General features: G+C 59.6%; 1 protein-coding gene across 2 annotated transcripts in view; it reads left to right on the forward strand.

The window, feature by feature from the left end:
* Positions 1 to 15,456, forward strand: part of CDH22 (cadherin 22) — a 70,226-nt gene that overhangs the window by 20,187 nt on the left and 34,583 nt on the right. Inside the window, exon 2 of one of the 2 annotated variants that reach the window (XM_053247548.1) lies at positions 6,407 to 6,701. In XM_053247548.1, coding sequence (XP_053103523.1) covers positions 6,407 to 6,701 — 295 coding nt within the window. Of the gene's footprint in view, positions 1 to 6,406; positions 6,702 to 15,456 lie in introns of those variants that run through there. The other variant, XM_053247549.1, reaches the window with a different exon arrangement.

The following is a 15,456-nucleotide window of genomic DNA, read 5'->3' on the forward strand; positions in this document are numbered from 1 at the left end:
GCCCCCAGCTGCAAAGGGCCCCTTGCGGTCGGGCGTGTGGCTGGAGGGACATAGGAAGCTGCCGTATACTGAGTCAGACCATTGGCCTCTCTAACCCAGTATTGCCTTCACAGACTGGCGGCAGCGGCTTCTCCCAGGCTGCAGGCAGGAGTCTCTCTCAGCCCCCTCCCTCTCTTGGAGATGCTGCTGCCAGGGAGGGAAACGGGGACCTTCTTCTGCTCTTCCCAGAGTGGCGGCTCCATCCCCTGCGGAGGGGAATCTCTGCCAGTGCTGCTCACCCTTCTGGTCTCCCTTTCATATGCAACCAGGGCGGACCCTGCTTAGCTCAGGGGACCAGACCTGCCTGCTCCCACCAGACTCCAGCGCTCCTCTTGGGGGGGGGCAGCGAGGGAAGGAGCTGTGGCTGGGCTAGCTGGGCTTCTGCCACGCCTCCTGCCCGGGTGACCGGGGGGGGGGGCTGCTCCTTCTGGGACCCTGGACAGGCCTCTCCAGTGCCACCTGCGGAGGCCCCTCCCCGCAGCCCCTGCTTGGTGGGTGCCCGGAAACTGGCCCACGTGTGCCTGTGAGTCCCTTTCACTGAGGGACCTGCCCAAGCCCTTCCGCCAGCCGGCCTATTCAGTGCTGGGCACGGGCCTGAGTTCAAATCCCGCTTCAGCTGCAGAGCTTTTGGGTGGCCGTGGGCAAGCCAGCCCCGGAAGTGGGAAGAGCCGCTTCTCAGGCCAGTTTGGCAGGATGACAGGCTGCCTGGGGAGCTGAGGGGGTCGGGGGGAGGCTGGGGTCAGGCTTGCCCGCTTTGCAAATGGGGGGAGAGGTGGAGGCTTCAGGGCCCGGCCCGGCCCTCCAGCCTGCTGGCTCGCTCTCTCCACTGGGGCACTGCAGATGGCCGCTGGGGTGGGGGGTGGGTCAGTCTGCATATGCACACACAGCAAAACCCCTCCGCCCCCCGAGCTCTGGCCGGAGGAGGGAACAGCAAGCCAAGGAGCCAGACCTGCCAGGGGTGGGGAAAGGCTGAGCGCCCTCTTGGCACCCGTTCAGGATCTGGCCAGCTGCCTTGGCCTGAGCAAGCACCAGCCGGCCCCCCCTGCCACAAACTCCCCCCCCCCGCCGCCCATGCGCTGTGGCTGTGCAGGAGGGGCTGGGAGGCCAAGGGGCCCCTGCTGCTGCTGGGCCAGGCGGTGGGGGGGGGCTCCCCTGCCTTTCTGGGAAGGAGCGGCAGGCAGCCCAGGCAGGGCTGGTCTTAACCCTAACCCTAACCCTTGTGGAGAAGGCAGCATCTTGCCGTCTGCACTGCCTTGGGGAGGGAGACGGCTGTCTCTTTCCAAGGCCAGCATTGCCTTCCTCCTGTGGCTCTTGCTGGGGCCTCCTTGGGGCTTCCTTCTGGAGACAGGGAGCCGTTCTCTCCTCCTCCTTGCTCCGCAAACTGCTTTGAGAATTCCTTGTTGAAAAGTAGAATATAACCAAACTCTCTTTCTTTCTTTCTTTCTTTCTTTCTTTCTTTCTTTCTTTCTTTCTTTCTTTCTTTCTTTCTTTGGTTTTACAAATCTTTATACCGCCCAACACTTATGTCTCTGGGTGGTTTACAACGAGATAAAAACCACATTAAAAATTAGTTAAAAACAAAAACAAGAAATTTAAAACACAACAATTTTAAAAAATTTAAAACAATATTCTAAAACTACATTAAAAACAATCAAAACAGTCTCAGTTAAAAGCCTGGGTGAACAGATGCATCTTTAAAGACTTTTTAAAAATGGTCAGAGATGCGGGGGCTCTTATTTCACCAGGAAATAGAGGGGACACCTGAACTTGAGGTGGGGTTTCCATCAGCGGCTGCTCAAACGACTCCTGCCGCACATGCAGAATCCTGCCCTTTGACTCGCGGTACCTAAAACGCCGCTCATGGAACCGGCCAGAGCGGAGGGCAGCCCTGGACCTGATCCTGAGTGCAGGGGGAGGCAGCTCGGCCTCCCCTTCCAGGAGGGGGGGCTCCGCAGGAGGCAGGGGGGGCAGCTCCTCCATCTCCCACCCCGCCCTGGAGCCCTGTTGCTTGCAAGCTGGCCATTTGTCAGGTAGAGACATGCAGCTCCACCTGACAGATGGCCAGCTTGTAGGCAACGTGGCTGTTGCAGGATGGGGGGGGGAGCACCCTGAGCTGCTGCCAGGAAGCAGAGGCCGCCGCGCTTCCTCTGGCGCCCCAGGACTGGGAGCAGGGCACAGTTGCTGGGCGGACAACTGGGCCCCAGTTGTGGCCGTCATGCTCTCAGGTGATGAGTCTGTGTGCAAGCAGAGCGATGCTGAGCAAGTCGGAGAGAGACAGGTTTGACTTCAAGCAGCAGGAAGTCAAGCGGGTCGGATCTCTCTAGAGAACAATCCCCAGTGAGAGCAGCTCAGCTAGCACCTACCCCACCAAGTGGGAAAGGTACTCGGAGGCCAGCATGACTCACAAGTAGCCGGCGGCAGCTGCAAAAGAGGGAAATTCCCTGCTAGGGATCATAGGCACCGAGGAAGCTGCCACGGACTGAGTCAGACCTCTGGTCCATCTAGCTCAGTAGTGTCTGCACAGACTGGCCGCGGCTTCTCCAAGGGAGCAGGCAGGAATCTCTCTTGGAACTTGGGACCTCCTAGATGCTCTTCCCAGAGCGGCTCCATCCCCCGAGGGGTATATCTGACCGTGCCCACATTTCCAGCTCTCCATCGTTAGGAAAGAGACTGAGAAGAAAACTGCTCCGAGGAGAAGGCCCTTCTCACCTGGCATCCTGTATAGAGTCCTGGTCTCTTCATCTCAGAAAGAATACTGTCACGCTGGAAAAGGGGCAGGGGAGGGCAAAATGACCGGGGAGGGTGGGTGGGTCTTGAAAGCCACGATTGACCAAGAGGAGGCCCTCACATCTGCCCAGCCAGGAGAACCCAAGAGCAGCCTTATGAGGCAAGGCGACAATGTTGAGGGCCTTCTTTTTCGCTGAGGAAGATGGCAACGAAGAGGAGACGTGATAGAGGTCTCTAAAATTATGCCTGGTGTGGAGAGAGTGGAATTCTTGTCCCCCTCTGAAAACACTAGAGCCAGCATCCCCTAAAACTGAAGGCTGGGAAATTTAGGAATGACAAAAGGAAGCACTTTTCCCACACAACACATAATTAATCTGTGGCATTAAGATGGGGTGATAGCCACTAGCCTGGATGGCTTTAAAAGGGGTGTGGCAGATCACCCTTGCTGCTACCACTTGTCACAGCTTGGTCTCAACCAGTGTTCTCTCTCATTTTTTTCATCTGTGTGAGGGATGAGTTTTGTTCTGGGTGGCAGGCTCAAGGCAGTGTGTGTGCATTCAGAGTGGGGCCTTCCTGATTCCACCTGAGTGGGATGTAACATTTACTGAGTGGACATCCAAAAACTTGTGAGCATGCACATGTGTGCATGCCTTAGAAGGAAGACTGGTCCCAACCAGCCCTGTGACCTTCTAGTTTAACTGCTGCCAACAAGTAGACTTTTGGCTTGCTCTGGCTGAGTCTACTCCAACAGCCTTTCAAATCTCTGTTACAAACAACAACAAGAAAAGAATTTTACCAGAGTGCTATGGCAAACCCCTCCTGAATTCTGCCCAAGACAACCACAGGTTTCTGTGGTCGCCAGGAGTCAACTCGACACCGACTCGACGGCACGCTTTACCTTTACTCAGGCCATTAGGTGGAGAAAACAAAAGCTACAATTTTTCCTTAAAGATAAAACCAGTAATTTCACTTTGCAACTAGTTTGCTTTAAACCAATCGTTGCTTTAAAAGTTTTTTTCCCCCAATTCAATTTTTATTAATTTTAACAATAATCTTATAATTAACAGATAAACAAATATGTGCTTCCCGCTCACACCTCTTCGTGAATCATCAGCTATAAAATTTACCCTTGCTATAATAATAATTCAAAACATAAATTTAAACCTTACAAACATGATTTTAATCTACCCAACCTGCAATTATTACTAGATTTCAAACCCTGCTGTAAGATCCATAGTAGGAAAATAGTTCTATAGATACAACAAGAATGGTTTCCAATCTTCTTTAAAGCATTCTAAATTTTGAGTTGCTTTAAAAGTTTAGTACAAAAAACCAGCAACCAAAAAGAGCATAAGGAATAAACAAAATGTGGGCCAAACACATCCAGCTGCCTGACTCTCACTGGGCCTGACTTAGAGTCCTTTGCAAACACTTGCGCTTTTCAGCCACCCCGGCTTCCCCGCTGTTCCACCTCAGGCCCTGGACCTCTTCGCAGTTCTGAGGCTCAGCTCAGGAGGGGTCTTTTTGCTGGTGAGTGTTTTCAGCTCTCCGAAGTCTCCACTCTCTGCCAGTGATTTGTTTGCTCTTTTCAGCTCTCGTTCTGATCCTCTCTCAGATGGTGCCAGCAAGACTTCGGTTCTTCTTCGGGAACTCCTTTGCCAACAACTCAGACTCCAGCTGGTACTTCTTCTGAATCTGAACTGACAAAACACTCCTTTGACTTCTTTTTCTACACTGAAAGCTCTGCTGAAGCAGCCTCCTATATGCACACAAACTTCAGTCCTATATTTTCCAAAATATGCAAACAGCATAACTCACGTTCCCTCCATTTTTCAAACCATGACCAATAAAATCAAACCAGCACATTTCAACACCCTCAAAAATGAAAGTGCTGAACAGAAGCCAAGCACTTTTGACCCCTGCACAGCTTTCTGAATACACTGAATAGCAAAGCAATTTACAATTCAAAGTCTTATTTACAAAAAGAAGAGCTTTAGGCCTCGTTTCTGGGGCTTGGACGAATTCGTGGCTGCTGGTATTGCTGCCTCCAGGAAATAACAGTTGCAGGGGAGGAGCCGCAGAAGAGGGGGGCCTGCCTTCATCTCCTGGCTGGGTGGCTCCTCAGAGGCATCTCGTAGGCCGCTCTTGGAAGCAGCAGGGCGCTGGGCTTGGCCTGCTGGTGGGTCTCAGGGCTCTATCCAGCCCATGCTGTGCCTGCTCAAATTGGCCTCAGGGTGTGGTGAAAGGAGGTTTCACATGCCAGAGAAAGGAAACTCTTCGAGTTCCAAGAAGCAGGAGCTGTTCCATATTTGTTCTTGTCAGGAAATCATCTCACACCTTCTTCCTTGAGAGCATGGCCAGAATCTGGCCCTTCCTAACCCTTCAGCAAACCCCTGCTGGTCTGTGCCCTGCGTGCCTCTTGGCCGGATGCCTGCCACAGCCTCCCCCTCCCTGGCCTTTGGCTGCCCCGTGTGGTCCAACCGCTCTCACTCCAAGTCAGTCTTGTGGCACCCTCTGTGGGCTTCCTCCTTGGCCTGGCCTTCAGCACCCCGCCACCCCGCTAGGGGTCCTTCCTCCGCTCTCGTGCCCCAGCCCCTCCCTGCCTGTGGCTTCCTGGGGCCACCCCAAGGCCTCCTGCCGCTGCCCTCTTGCCCTGGGATGCCTGCAGGTTTTCTTCCTGCAGACCCCTCCTCAACTGCCTGTGAGGCAACTCCCCAGCCTTTGCTGGGTGCTCGTCCCCCCTCCTTCCTGTGTTGTCTCTCTCATGTGAGTTTCCAGACTGTAAGCCCCTTGGGGCGGGGGTCTGTCCTCTAGTATTTTGTGAAGTGCCATGGACATTGGTGGGGTTGAAAACAACCATAATGTACAGTTCCACATCCCTCACATGCTGTGTGTGGTGATGCCTCAGCAATCCAGAGACTGGCTTGTGTGCCCAAGCTGGGTTAGGGTTAGGTTGTGTGCCCAAGTTGGGCACCTTCATGGCCGCTAGGCAGAGGGCTGGTCCCACCTTCCTCATGGCAATGCATGTGGGGACAGGACATGGCCGAAGGGGCCCCAGCTCCTTGGGCCGCTGTGCCTCAGGCGCCTTAGAAGACCAGCCCTGCTGGGTCAGGCCCAAGGAGGCCCATCTCGATGCCAGGGAGCCCACAGAGGGCAAGAGCTGAGAGGGGCAGGCCCTCCTCTCTCCTGCAACTGCTATTTGGAGGCCTCTTGCCTCTGAGGCTGGAGGTGGCCTATAGCACCAGCCATGGATAGACCTTGCCTCCCTGAATTTGACTAAGCCCCTCTTAAAGCCATCCAAGCTAGTGGCCGTCACCACATCCTGTGGCAGAGAATTCCAGAGATGAATTATGCGCTGTGTGAAAAAGTCTTTCCTTCTGTGTGTCCTAAATGTCCTGGCCATCCGTTTCATAGGATGGCTTTCTGGTTCTAGTGTTGTGAGGGAGGGAGAGGAAAAGATTTCTCACTTGCCCCCCCTCCCCCCGAGATTCCCCAGGAAGCTAGAGAAAGTGAGGGTGCCTTTGCGGTGGTGGTGGTGGTGGGGGGGGCAGCTGCTCTTCCGATGGCGCCCCCCAGGGCCAGTGCTGCCCATCTGCCTCCGGATGGCAGCCCAACCCGCTCTGGCGTCTGTCCCCTCCAGATCCATTCGGACTCGGATCAGGCTGACGGTTCCATCAAGTACACCATCTCTGGGGAAGGCGCTGGCACCATCTTCCTGATTGATGAGCTGACGGGCGACATTCACGCCACTGAACGCCTGGACCGTGAGCAGAAAACCTTCTACACGCTGCGGGCTCAGGCGCGGGACCGCCAGACCGACCGGCTGCTGGAACCCGAGTCGGAGTTCATCATCAAGGTACAGGACATCAACGACAACGAGCCCCGGTTCCTGGGGGGGCCCTACATCGGGAGCGTGGCTGAACTCTCCCCCATTGGTGAGTCCCTCTGCACTGCTTCTCTCCACCCCCCAAATCCCCCCCAGGGACTTTGGCAACGTCCTGATTAGAAACGCCTCCCCGGAAGTGGGTCCTCCTCTGCCCCCCAGTGTGAGTGAGCCCCCCATGCAGCCTCTGTGTGCCGTGGAGGGGCTGGAGGAGGTCTCGGCTCTCGGCTCCTCTGTCTCATGCCCGCCCCCTCGGCTCCTCCCCTGCTCTTGTCCCACAACCCTCCCCCCCCCGCTTGCTCTTGCTGCTCTTTGGGCCCGATTCTGCAGAGCAGGTTTCACCCACCCTGAGCCCTGCCCCCCTCGCCAGCCCTCCCAAGTTGACTTCCTGAGGATGGGCCGAGGGATGGCTCAGCTGCTGCCCTGCTCCAGGTGTGACTCCAGGGCGGGTGTCGGAGGGATGGAGCAGGGCGGGGCAGATGCAGATCCATGGCAGCGGCTGGAGAGCTCCCAGGTGGCAGGCCAAGCACCCACTCGGAGAGCTGGAAGTTGCTTCAGGCGGGGAAGACCTGGGATGGCTCTGCACTGGGGCTCTGGCCACGGGCTGCCCTCCGAGCAGGGGGCGGGGGCCTTTCTCCCAGGCATAGGCACCTCCAGCGGGGAGGTGTCTCCACTGCTGAAGGCCGAGGATCGAGGTAGCCCTCCGACCTAGAGGACAAGGGCAAAGGCGAGTCCTCAGAGGAGCGGGGAGGCGGCTCCCAGGGGGTTGGGCCTCCTTCCATTGCTTCTTCCAGAACTCTCTGCATCTGTCAGATTCCTGACAGCCCCAGGCAAACGGATTGGGCTCCCACATTGTTCCCCTTCTCTCCAGGTCATGAATCCTTGGCGAGCAATGGACTCCCACACTGGATTAGGGATGTGCAAACAGGTTCAACATCAAACCTGCTTGGTTTGATGGTCTGATATTGAACCAAACCACCCCCACCCCCGGTTCGGTTCGCTATTGGGCCAATCCCCCTGGGGGTTCACGAGTTAAATTTTTTAAAAAACTTTAAAAAAATCAAATTTTACTTACTGCCAGTTAGGGTTAAGGTCACCCACACCACACAGAGGCCCGTTGGGCATGCGTGGCAGCCTCCAAAATGGCCACCATAACGGAGGGCAGGCCCAGAACGGGCCAAAGACCAATCAAACCGGGCGATTTATACATAAATGGAGGCCAGTGGTGGTGGTGGTGGTGGTGGTGGTGGGGACTTCTGGAGACACACATCCCCCGTGGCCAAATTAAAAAAACACGTGGAACACCCCCCCCCAACCAGGTGTGTGTGTGTGTGTGTGTGTGTGTGCCAAAACCGAACATGCCTGAACCAGGCAACTTGTGCACACCCCTGCACTGGATGCTGCATCTCCCGAAACGAAGGCTTTGGGTTTTGTTACCCTGGGAACAAAACCCACTGGGCCCAGTGAGCCTTGTTTCCAAGTAAGCCTGCATAGGATTGGGTTGAAAGGGCGTGGTGCACAGTAGGGAAGTATGAACTGGCTCAACCTCGAGACGGTTCGACATTGAACCGGCCTGATTCAAGGGCTCGACCCCTAGTCAAACAGGGCCCGGTTCGACTCAAGGTTGAGCCGAGCCCCCAGGTTGGTTCCGGCCTTGTTTGGAGTGCTAGGGATGTTAATTTGGGCAGGGGGAGATGGACTTACAGCCACTGAGGGCTTCCATGGCTGAACTGAACCAGGCAAAACGGTTTTGTGCGCATCCCTGGTGCCAAGGTTAGGCTGCCCAAAGAGCATCTTGGAGAGTGACCCATTTTGGATCGTGGCACAGCAGAGCAGAGTCTGGAGTTGTTGCAGCCCTTGGATGGGGGGCGGGGGCAAGGGAGGGTTGTTGCAGCCCATCACGAACCTTGGCCAGGTGCTGAAGGAGAGGGCCTGTCCTGTCCCCGAAATCAGAGAGAGGGTGACCTAAGAAACTGTCGTTCCTCCTGCCATAGATCAGCGGAACCAAAAAATGATGGTCTTCAAAGTGAGTTTGCCAGCATCCAGAAGAGAATTGTTTGCCTCCTAGGAACCACACTGGATTTCTGAAAGGCAAGCTGTGCTTGCTCTGCACCCACCCTTTGCTCTGCAGCAGGCAAATCCGTCTTTGGGTGGCCCTCCAGGGTGTCCCATGCTGCCCTCTCTTCTTCTCAAAGGCCGGCTGCTGGTGAGCTTTGCCGCTGCAAGTCCGGGGGGGACTGGCAAACACTCCTGAGACGCCACCCAAGGGGCGGGGCTCCGTGGGGCCGAGGCAGGTCCCTGCCCTCCGGCCTGGCCGCTCTGACATGCTCGGCCAGCCCTGCCTGCTTCATGGCCGTTGCAGGCCATGCTGTGCAGCTGCAATGATGCCTTTCAGACAAGACCTCATTTCACTTTTCTCCTGAAAATGGAAGTGCCGTCACAAATGGGACCGATATGTTGGGTTTCCTTTCTTGCGGAAGTGCCGTTGCAATATAACATGCAATAAAAACAGAATGAGCAAGTGGTGGGTTTGCTCTGCCTGCAGAGAGGAAGTGGCGAATTCAAGGGCCCGGCGAGGAACCGAGGAAGCCGCCGCCGCCTCCCGAGTCCGGCCCTCATCGCTCCGGCCGGTCTGCATTGTCTGGCGGCGGCCGCTCAGGGCTCTCTGCCAGCCCGCCCTGGAGATGCTGCCGCCAGGGACTGAACCCGAGACCTCCTGCCTGCCCAGCAGGGGCTCTTCTGCCACGGAGCTCCGGCCCCACGGGGTCTCCCCTCCAGAGAGTGGCCACACCGAGGCCTGCTGCGCTTCAGCAAGGGGGCGGCCCCGTGAGCCCTCCGGGAAGTGCTGGAGCTGCTGAAGGGCGCCACCAGGGGAGAGCCGGGCTTGGCCGCAGCCTGCAGGCCTGAGTGAGCTCGCTGGCTGGGATGGGGCAGGGCTGCCTTCTGGTCCGGCTTGCAACGATGAGCACTGCAGGCCCGGAAGGGGGATCCGGCGCGGCGTCCAGTGCGGGTGGAACCAGCGCCCTCCTTCTGGGGCCTGTGGCAGCTCACGGCCCTGGCCACGTCCAGTGCCCTTGTGCAGGGAGGGCCTGTCGCAAAGCAGCTGCCTGGCCTTGGGAATTGGGCAAGGGGGCTGGGAGGGCTTTGCCCAGGCCCTGGCTAGCCCCGCTGCGGCTCCTCGCAGCTGACAAGAGGGAGACGACCCCCCCGCCCCCGGTTCCCTCTCTTGGGTCTCAGCGCTCGGCCCCAGGGCAGTTCCCCCCAGAGGCCGTGCCTCGTGCCCAGTGAGAACGGACTCCGCACCGGGAAGGCCGGGCTTTCTTGGTTGAAAGCAGGGCTTGGGTGATGGGGGCGGGGCTGAGGACACCCACAAGCCCCACCCCCTTGCTTTTGACCTTGTGGGGCCATTGGCCACGAACCTTCCAGGCACAGCCTGCACAGGAAGCAACGAAATGACCGCAAGCACCTGCAAACCGAAGCTTCCCACTGAAGCCAGCCGGCCCAGCTGGAGGCCCGGTGAACGGGGGGGGGGGGACTCCCGTGGTGGTGGCGGGGACTGCGGAGGCGAGCTGGGCGCAGCTGCGGCGGGCCAGGATTCGGTGAAGAGCCCGCCAAGACCCAGCAGCAGGAACAAACCCCCAAAGGCCCCTCGGGAGCGCCACCTGACTCTGCAGAGCCCGGCCGTGGCCTGCTGCTGCCGCCGCTCTGGGGGACCGAAGGGGAGAGCAGCTGGCTGGCGCGGGCAGCCCAGCGGGTGCTGAGCTCCCCTGGGGCGTGGCGGAGGGGGCTCGAGCCCTGCCGCCCCCTGAGGTGGATGCCCTGCCCTGCTGCAGGGCCGCCAGGCTGGACAGCTGGTCTTGGCAATCCTGTATCAAAGGGTTGAGCCCGGGGGGGGGGGGCTGGGAATGCCAGAAGACCCACCCCGGAAACCTTGCCGGGCAAGAGCCTGGTAGGCGGGTCCCTGCCCAAAGCCAGAGTCAAGGAGGAGGGAGGGGGCCGGTTCTGCCCTGGCCGTTGCCCCCAAGGTGTATTCCGGGCATTTGGGGCAGGCCAGGTGCCTGTGCGGAGGCAGGGGGATGCAGGGCGGAGTGTGGGGAAGCAGCAGCCCACGGGCCATGTGGGAGGCTGGTCCAAGGGGGCAGGGCCGGCCTCCTGGGCGATGGACAAGAGCAGGCCCTTCTCCAACAGTGTGCTGTCAGCCCACACAACTCCTTGCCACAGGATGCTCTCAGGCTGATGCGTGCGCCTGGGGTCAGCTCTGCTGTGGCCCAGCGGGCACCCCTTGTGCTCGGAGTAGCAGGGTCGTCGTGGGTGGGGGAGGGCCCTGCTGGGGCCCAGAACTCCCCGGGTGGTGCATCATCTGGGGCCCGGCCTGTGCGCTCCAGTGGGGCTCAGCTCCGGGGCTGCTTCCGGACCCCGCTGCTAGCGCTGTGGGAGCTGCGGAAGAGCCAGCGTGGAGCTCAGCCGGCCGTGGCCTTCCCTGGCCTTGGGAGTCTGGAGGGCTTCCGGCCCGGGTCGCCCCTCGGGCTCTGCTAGAGGCACAGAGGGGCCGGGTGGGTGTGCCTGGGGGCCGCGGACAAGGGGAGGGGGCGCGTCGCCTGCCAGCCCCTCGGGAGAGCTCGGGAAAAGCCAGGGCTCCTGGCCCGCCGGGGAAGTGCAGCCTGGCCGGCGTGCCCCGGTGAGCCAAGGGGGCTCGGCTCTGCTGGCCCCTGGGCAGGGCTGCGCTTGGGCCCCCCTTTTGGGGGCTGGCGTGCTGAGCGCCCCCTCCCCTCTCCCTGGGCGGGGCAGGGAGGCTGGCGGCTCCGGCTCTTGCCCCCGGTGGCTCTGCGGCCTTGGAGTCTCCGTGCAGCCTCTTAGCGGCGCCTCGGATTATTTGAGAATCGCTCCCAATTATGGAGGCGCCTGATCAGGGGCTGATGGGAACAAGGCATATCAAAGGAGGCCGCGTCTGTGCCAAATTGGAGATCACAGGCAGGAAGGAGCGCACTTTCCGGACATGAAAGGAGGCGAGTCCTGCAAATTAAACGGCTCAGAAGTGAAGAGCGAGGCGGAGGGTTTGGAGCGGCGGCGGCAGCGACGTGCCTGGGTGCCCGGCTGGCTGTCCCCTTGGGGGCGGGGGAGGCGCCTCCCCCCCCCGCCTGCGGAGCCCAGAAGCAGCCGGGCCTTCCCTCACACCACACCTGGGGCTGGGCTGGGCTGGGCTGGGGAGCAGCAGCCCCGATGTGCCCGCAGGGGCTCTTCTGCTCCTCGTGGGGCTTGCTGGAGGAGCTGCCTCCAAGCCCGGCAGCGGGGGTGGGAGCTGCCTCCCCAGTGTGGGGGTTTGGCGTTGGGCCTGGCCTCGGCCTCTCAAGCCAGAAACTGGCCGTTCTGGGCTGGACTCCAGAGGTCCTCCGATGGGCTCTCTGTGCTCCACACCAAAGGGCTTTGCTCCTGGGCAGAGACCACCTCGGAGTTCCTCCAAGCTGAACGTCTCTCCGGTGTTTTGGCAGTAACCCCGCCCCTCCTGGTGAAAAGCACGCGTGTGCGTGTGCGTGTGCGTGTGGCTTCCTTCCTTCAGCTCTCAAGTTGCTCTGAGCTCTAGACCCCCCCACCCCACCCCGTACAGGGGCCCCCCAGTGACACTGGCTGGGGTCTGTCTTATGTTTCTTTTTAGATTGTGAGCCCTTTGGGGACAGGGAGCCATCTTGTTTATTTATTATTTCTCTATGTTAACCGCTTTGGAAACTTTTGTTGAAAAGCACTATATAAATATTTGTTGTAGTTGTTGTAGACACAGACACAGACAGACAGACACACACTTTATTTTCTCTCCTTTCTCTCCTTATCTTGTTAGCTCTTTCTTGGTGTTAGTCTAGTCTATCTTTACTGTTTGGGTTTTTGGTTTACCCCCGTGACCCCCGCCTCCCCCCCGCCCCTTCACAAGGGATCAGAGCTTTCTCTTCTCCACTCCTTGCGTCTGGACAGCAAGATCTCCTTCAAGAGGTGTGTCTGTTGTGAAGCTAAACTCCCCTCCACTGATGGACATCTCTGCTGCCCTTTTTGCCTCCATGAAGCCCACAAGGAGGTCCACATGTGCATTCACTGTGCTAAGTTTACCAAGCAAGCGAGGAAGCACCAAGCCTCTCACTTACGTGCTTGGCTTTGGGAGCAAGCATGAACATCGTCTCAGATGGCCTCGACCCCCACGACCCCGGCTCCCTCCAAGGTGTGCACATGTGCGCACGCTCACAAGTTTTTGGATGTCTGCTCAGTTCATTTCGATCCCGCTCAGGTGGAATCAGGAAGGCCCCACTCTGAATGCAGCTGCACAGACACTACCTTGATACCACCCACCCACCCACAACAAAACTCCTTCCGCACAGAGGGACCACTGCCCGGGACCATGCAGGCTGGGTCTGACGATCCCACCAACTGTCCTCACACAGCGGCTTGGGGTTCACCCCCGACTCAGTTGGGCTCGCAGCCTATTACCACCACTTTGCCTTCCGGCCCCCTAAGATTGGGTCTGTCCGGGAGTCTGTGGCTCTGTACCAATTGACTTCAGCACCGACCACTTCGATACCATCCACTTCGCCCTCGGCCCCTCTGACAAACTCCACCTCACTTCCATCGGGTTTGATGGCTGCCACTATGCCCCCCAGAGAAAAAGAGAACCCCACCTGGTGGGTTTCGAGACACTTGCAACTTTGGCTTACCCAACAGCCCAACCACTTCGGAAGCCTCCTCAATGGAAGTCTTCTATCCAGGACCTTGATCCTGTGCTGAAGCCGAAGAAGCAGCAGCTGCAACACAACCTCCTGCTCCGCCACCACATCACTCCCTCGACCAAGAGCATCATCTTGATTTGCCCTACTTAGCTCGGTCGGTCCCGGGCCATCTCACACCAGCCGGTTACTCACACTCAGAGGTGGAGGACCTCTGCTCCGAACCCGAGAGCCATTTGGAGCCCTCCCAGTGGATGTTCACCATTATGTTCATTATGAACACCCTCCCTGGCGCAGCATCTCCAAGAGAGGGCGGAGAGAGACTCCTGCCTGCAACCTTGGAGAAGCCGCGGCCAGTCTGTGAAGACAATACTGAGCGAGATGGACCCAGGGTCTGACTCAGTAGACGGCAGCTCCCGATGTGGCAGAGGCTCCCTCCGATATCCGAGACTACCACTACGAACTTAAAGAGCTCAGCCCCACCCCGCAATGGAGCCCCTTTGGTCGATCCCGACCATCTTCACATACTTCACCCATGTGCCGCCAGGACCAACCTCACGGCAGAGATCAAGACTCCTCTAACTGGGACAAACACTCTGACTGCAGCGATCACAGCACAACACACAGCGCTTGCGAACCTGACCTCCACGGCCCGTCCTCCTGGCATCGCTCCTCTAGCGGGGGAATCCCCAGCTTCATCCATAGCAGCCCCAGCGGGACCAGTGGGAGCATCAGCAGTCCAGACAAGCCCGGCCTCGCTCACCCCCGACAACAGCCAGCGAGGCTGCTCCCTCCTTCCAGAGCTGGCACGCAAGTCCTCTCCTCTGAGGTCCTCCCCCCCCCACCACCACCACGAGGCCAGCAGGACCTTGCCAGGGAGGGGTTTGTGGGGCTCCCTGTGCCAGAGACCGATGGCTCGTGTGATGGGCAGGGGGCTCTTGGGAGGGCTGGCACTGGCCAGGAGCCGGGGACGGGCAGGCTGCTGGCTTGGCCAGGCCGCATGGCTGCCCAGGGCTCCGGCTCCAGCCCTGTGGTGCTGGCGGCTCCCCTTTCCCCAGACACAGGCTCTGGCTCTGAGCTCAGGCGCCCCATCCTGCCTTGTGGGTGGGGAGGGGAGTTGCTGAGCCCCTCGTCCCGGCCCCCTCCTGCCTCTCCGTGGCCTGGCCATACCGCCCCCCCCGCTCATGCCCCCCAGCTGTGGGAGGGAGCGTGGCCCACACCCTGGCAGCGGCCTTGTCCCAGCGCTCCTCCTCGGGGCGGCTGCCTTTGCTGCTCCTCGCCATCGTTGCTGCTCACTGCGAGCGGGGCGGGGGGGGGGGCGGGCAGGCTGAGGCAATGATCCGGTGGGAGCGGCAGCTCTTCCTCCTGGCCGCCCACCACCCACTCTCTCGGCCTGTCGGGTACACAGAGCAAGCGGCCTTCTCCGGCTCTTGGTCCGCTCCACTCCGCCTTGCCTGCACTGACTGGCAGCAGCTAAAGGGCCGTCCCCAGCCCGGCCAGGAGATGCTGCCGCCAGTGACCGGAGCTGGGGCCGGACATGTGCAAAGCAGGGGCTCTGCCGCTGAGCTGGGGCCCCACCCTCTGGGCCGTGAGGAGGAGCTGCAGGGGGTCAAGGGGCCTCGGCTCAGTGCACGGCCTCGCCCGCCCCGATGCCGCTGCCCCCTTCCCTCATGCCGGCAACAGCAAAGGTCCGAGGCTGGCTCTCCTGGCAGCCATGCTCAGATTGGCGGGGACTTCCTTTGGGCCCCCCTTCCGCTGCAAGGTCACCTGCACACGGCCTTGGGTCGCCAAGGAGTCTTTTCTGTTTCCTCGCTGCCTTTGCTGGCCTTGTGGATGGCGGCCATGCGCAGAGTGGCTGCTGCTGCCGCCGCTCTGTCTGCAGTGGCTCCCTCCTCAAGGCCTCTTTCCTCAGTGGCGGCGGCAGCAGCGGCAGCAGCTCCTTTGGAAGCCGGCCGGGGCCTGGAGAGTGGCAGCCAGCTGTGGCTTCCGGCTGCGCCTCCTTGCCGAGGAGGCCCTGCTCCGGGCCCGTGGGGGCCGCGTTTCTTCTGGGCTCCCACGCGGCGAAGGGCAGCGGCCTGGCTGGGAGGCTTCTGTCTCGCGGCT

Source organism: Hemicordylus capensis, chromosome 4 (assembly GCF_027244095.1).
Source record: "Hemicordylus capensis ecotype Gifberg chromosome 4, rHemCap1.1.pri, whole genome shotgun sequence".
Taxonomy (NCBI): domain Eukaryota; kingdom Metazoa; phylum Chordata; class Lepidosauria; order Squamata; family Cordylidae; genus Hemicordylus; species Hemicordylus capensis.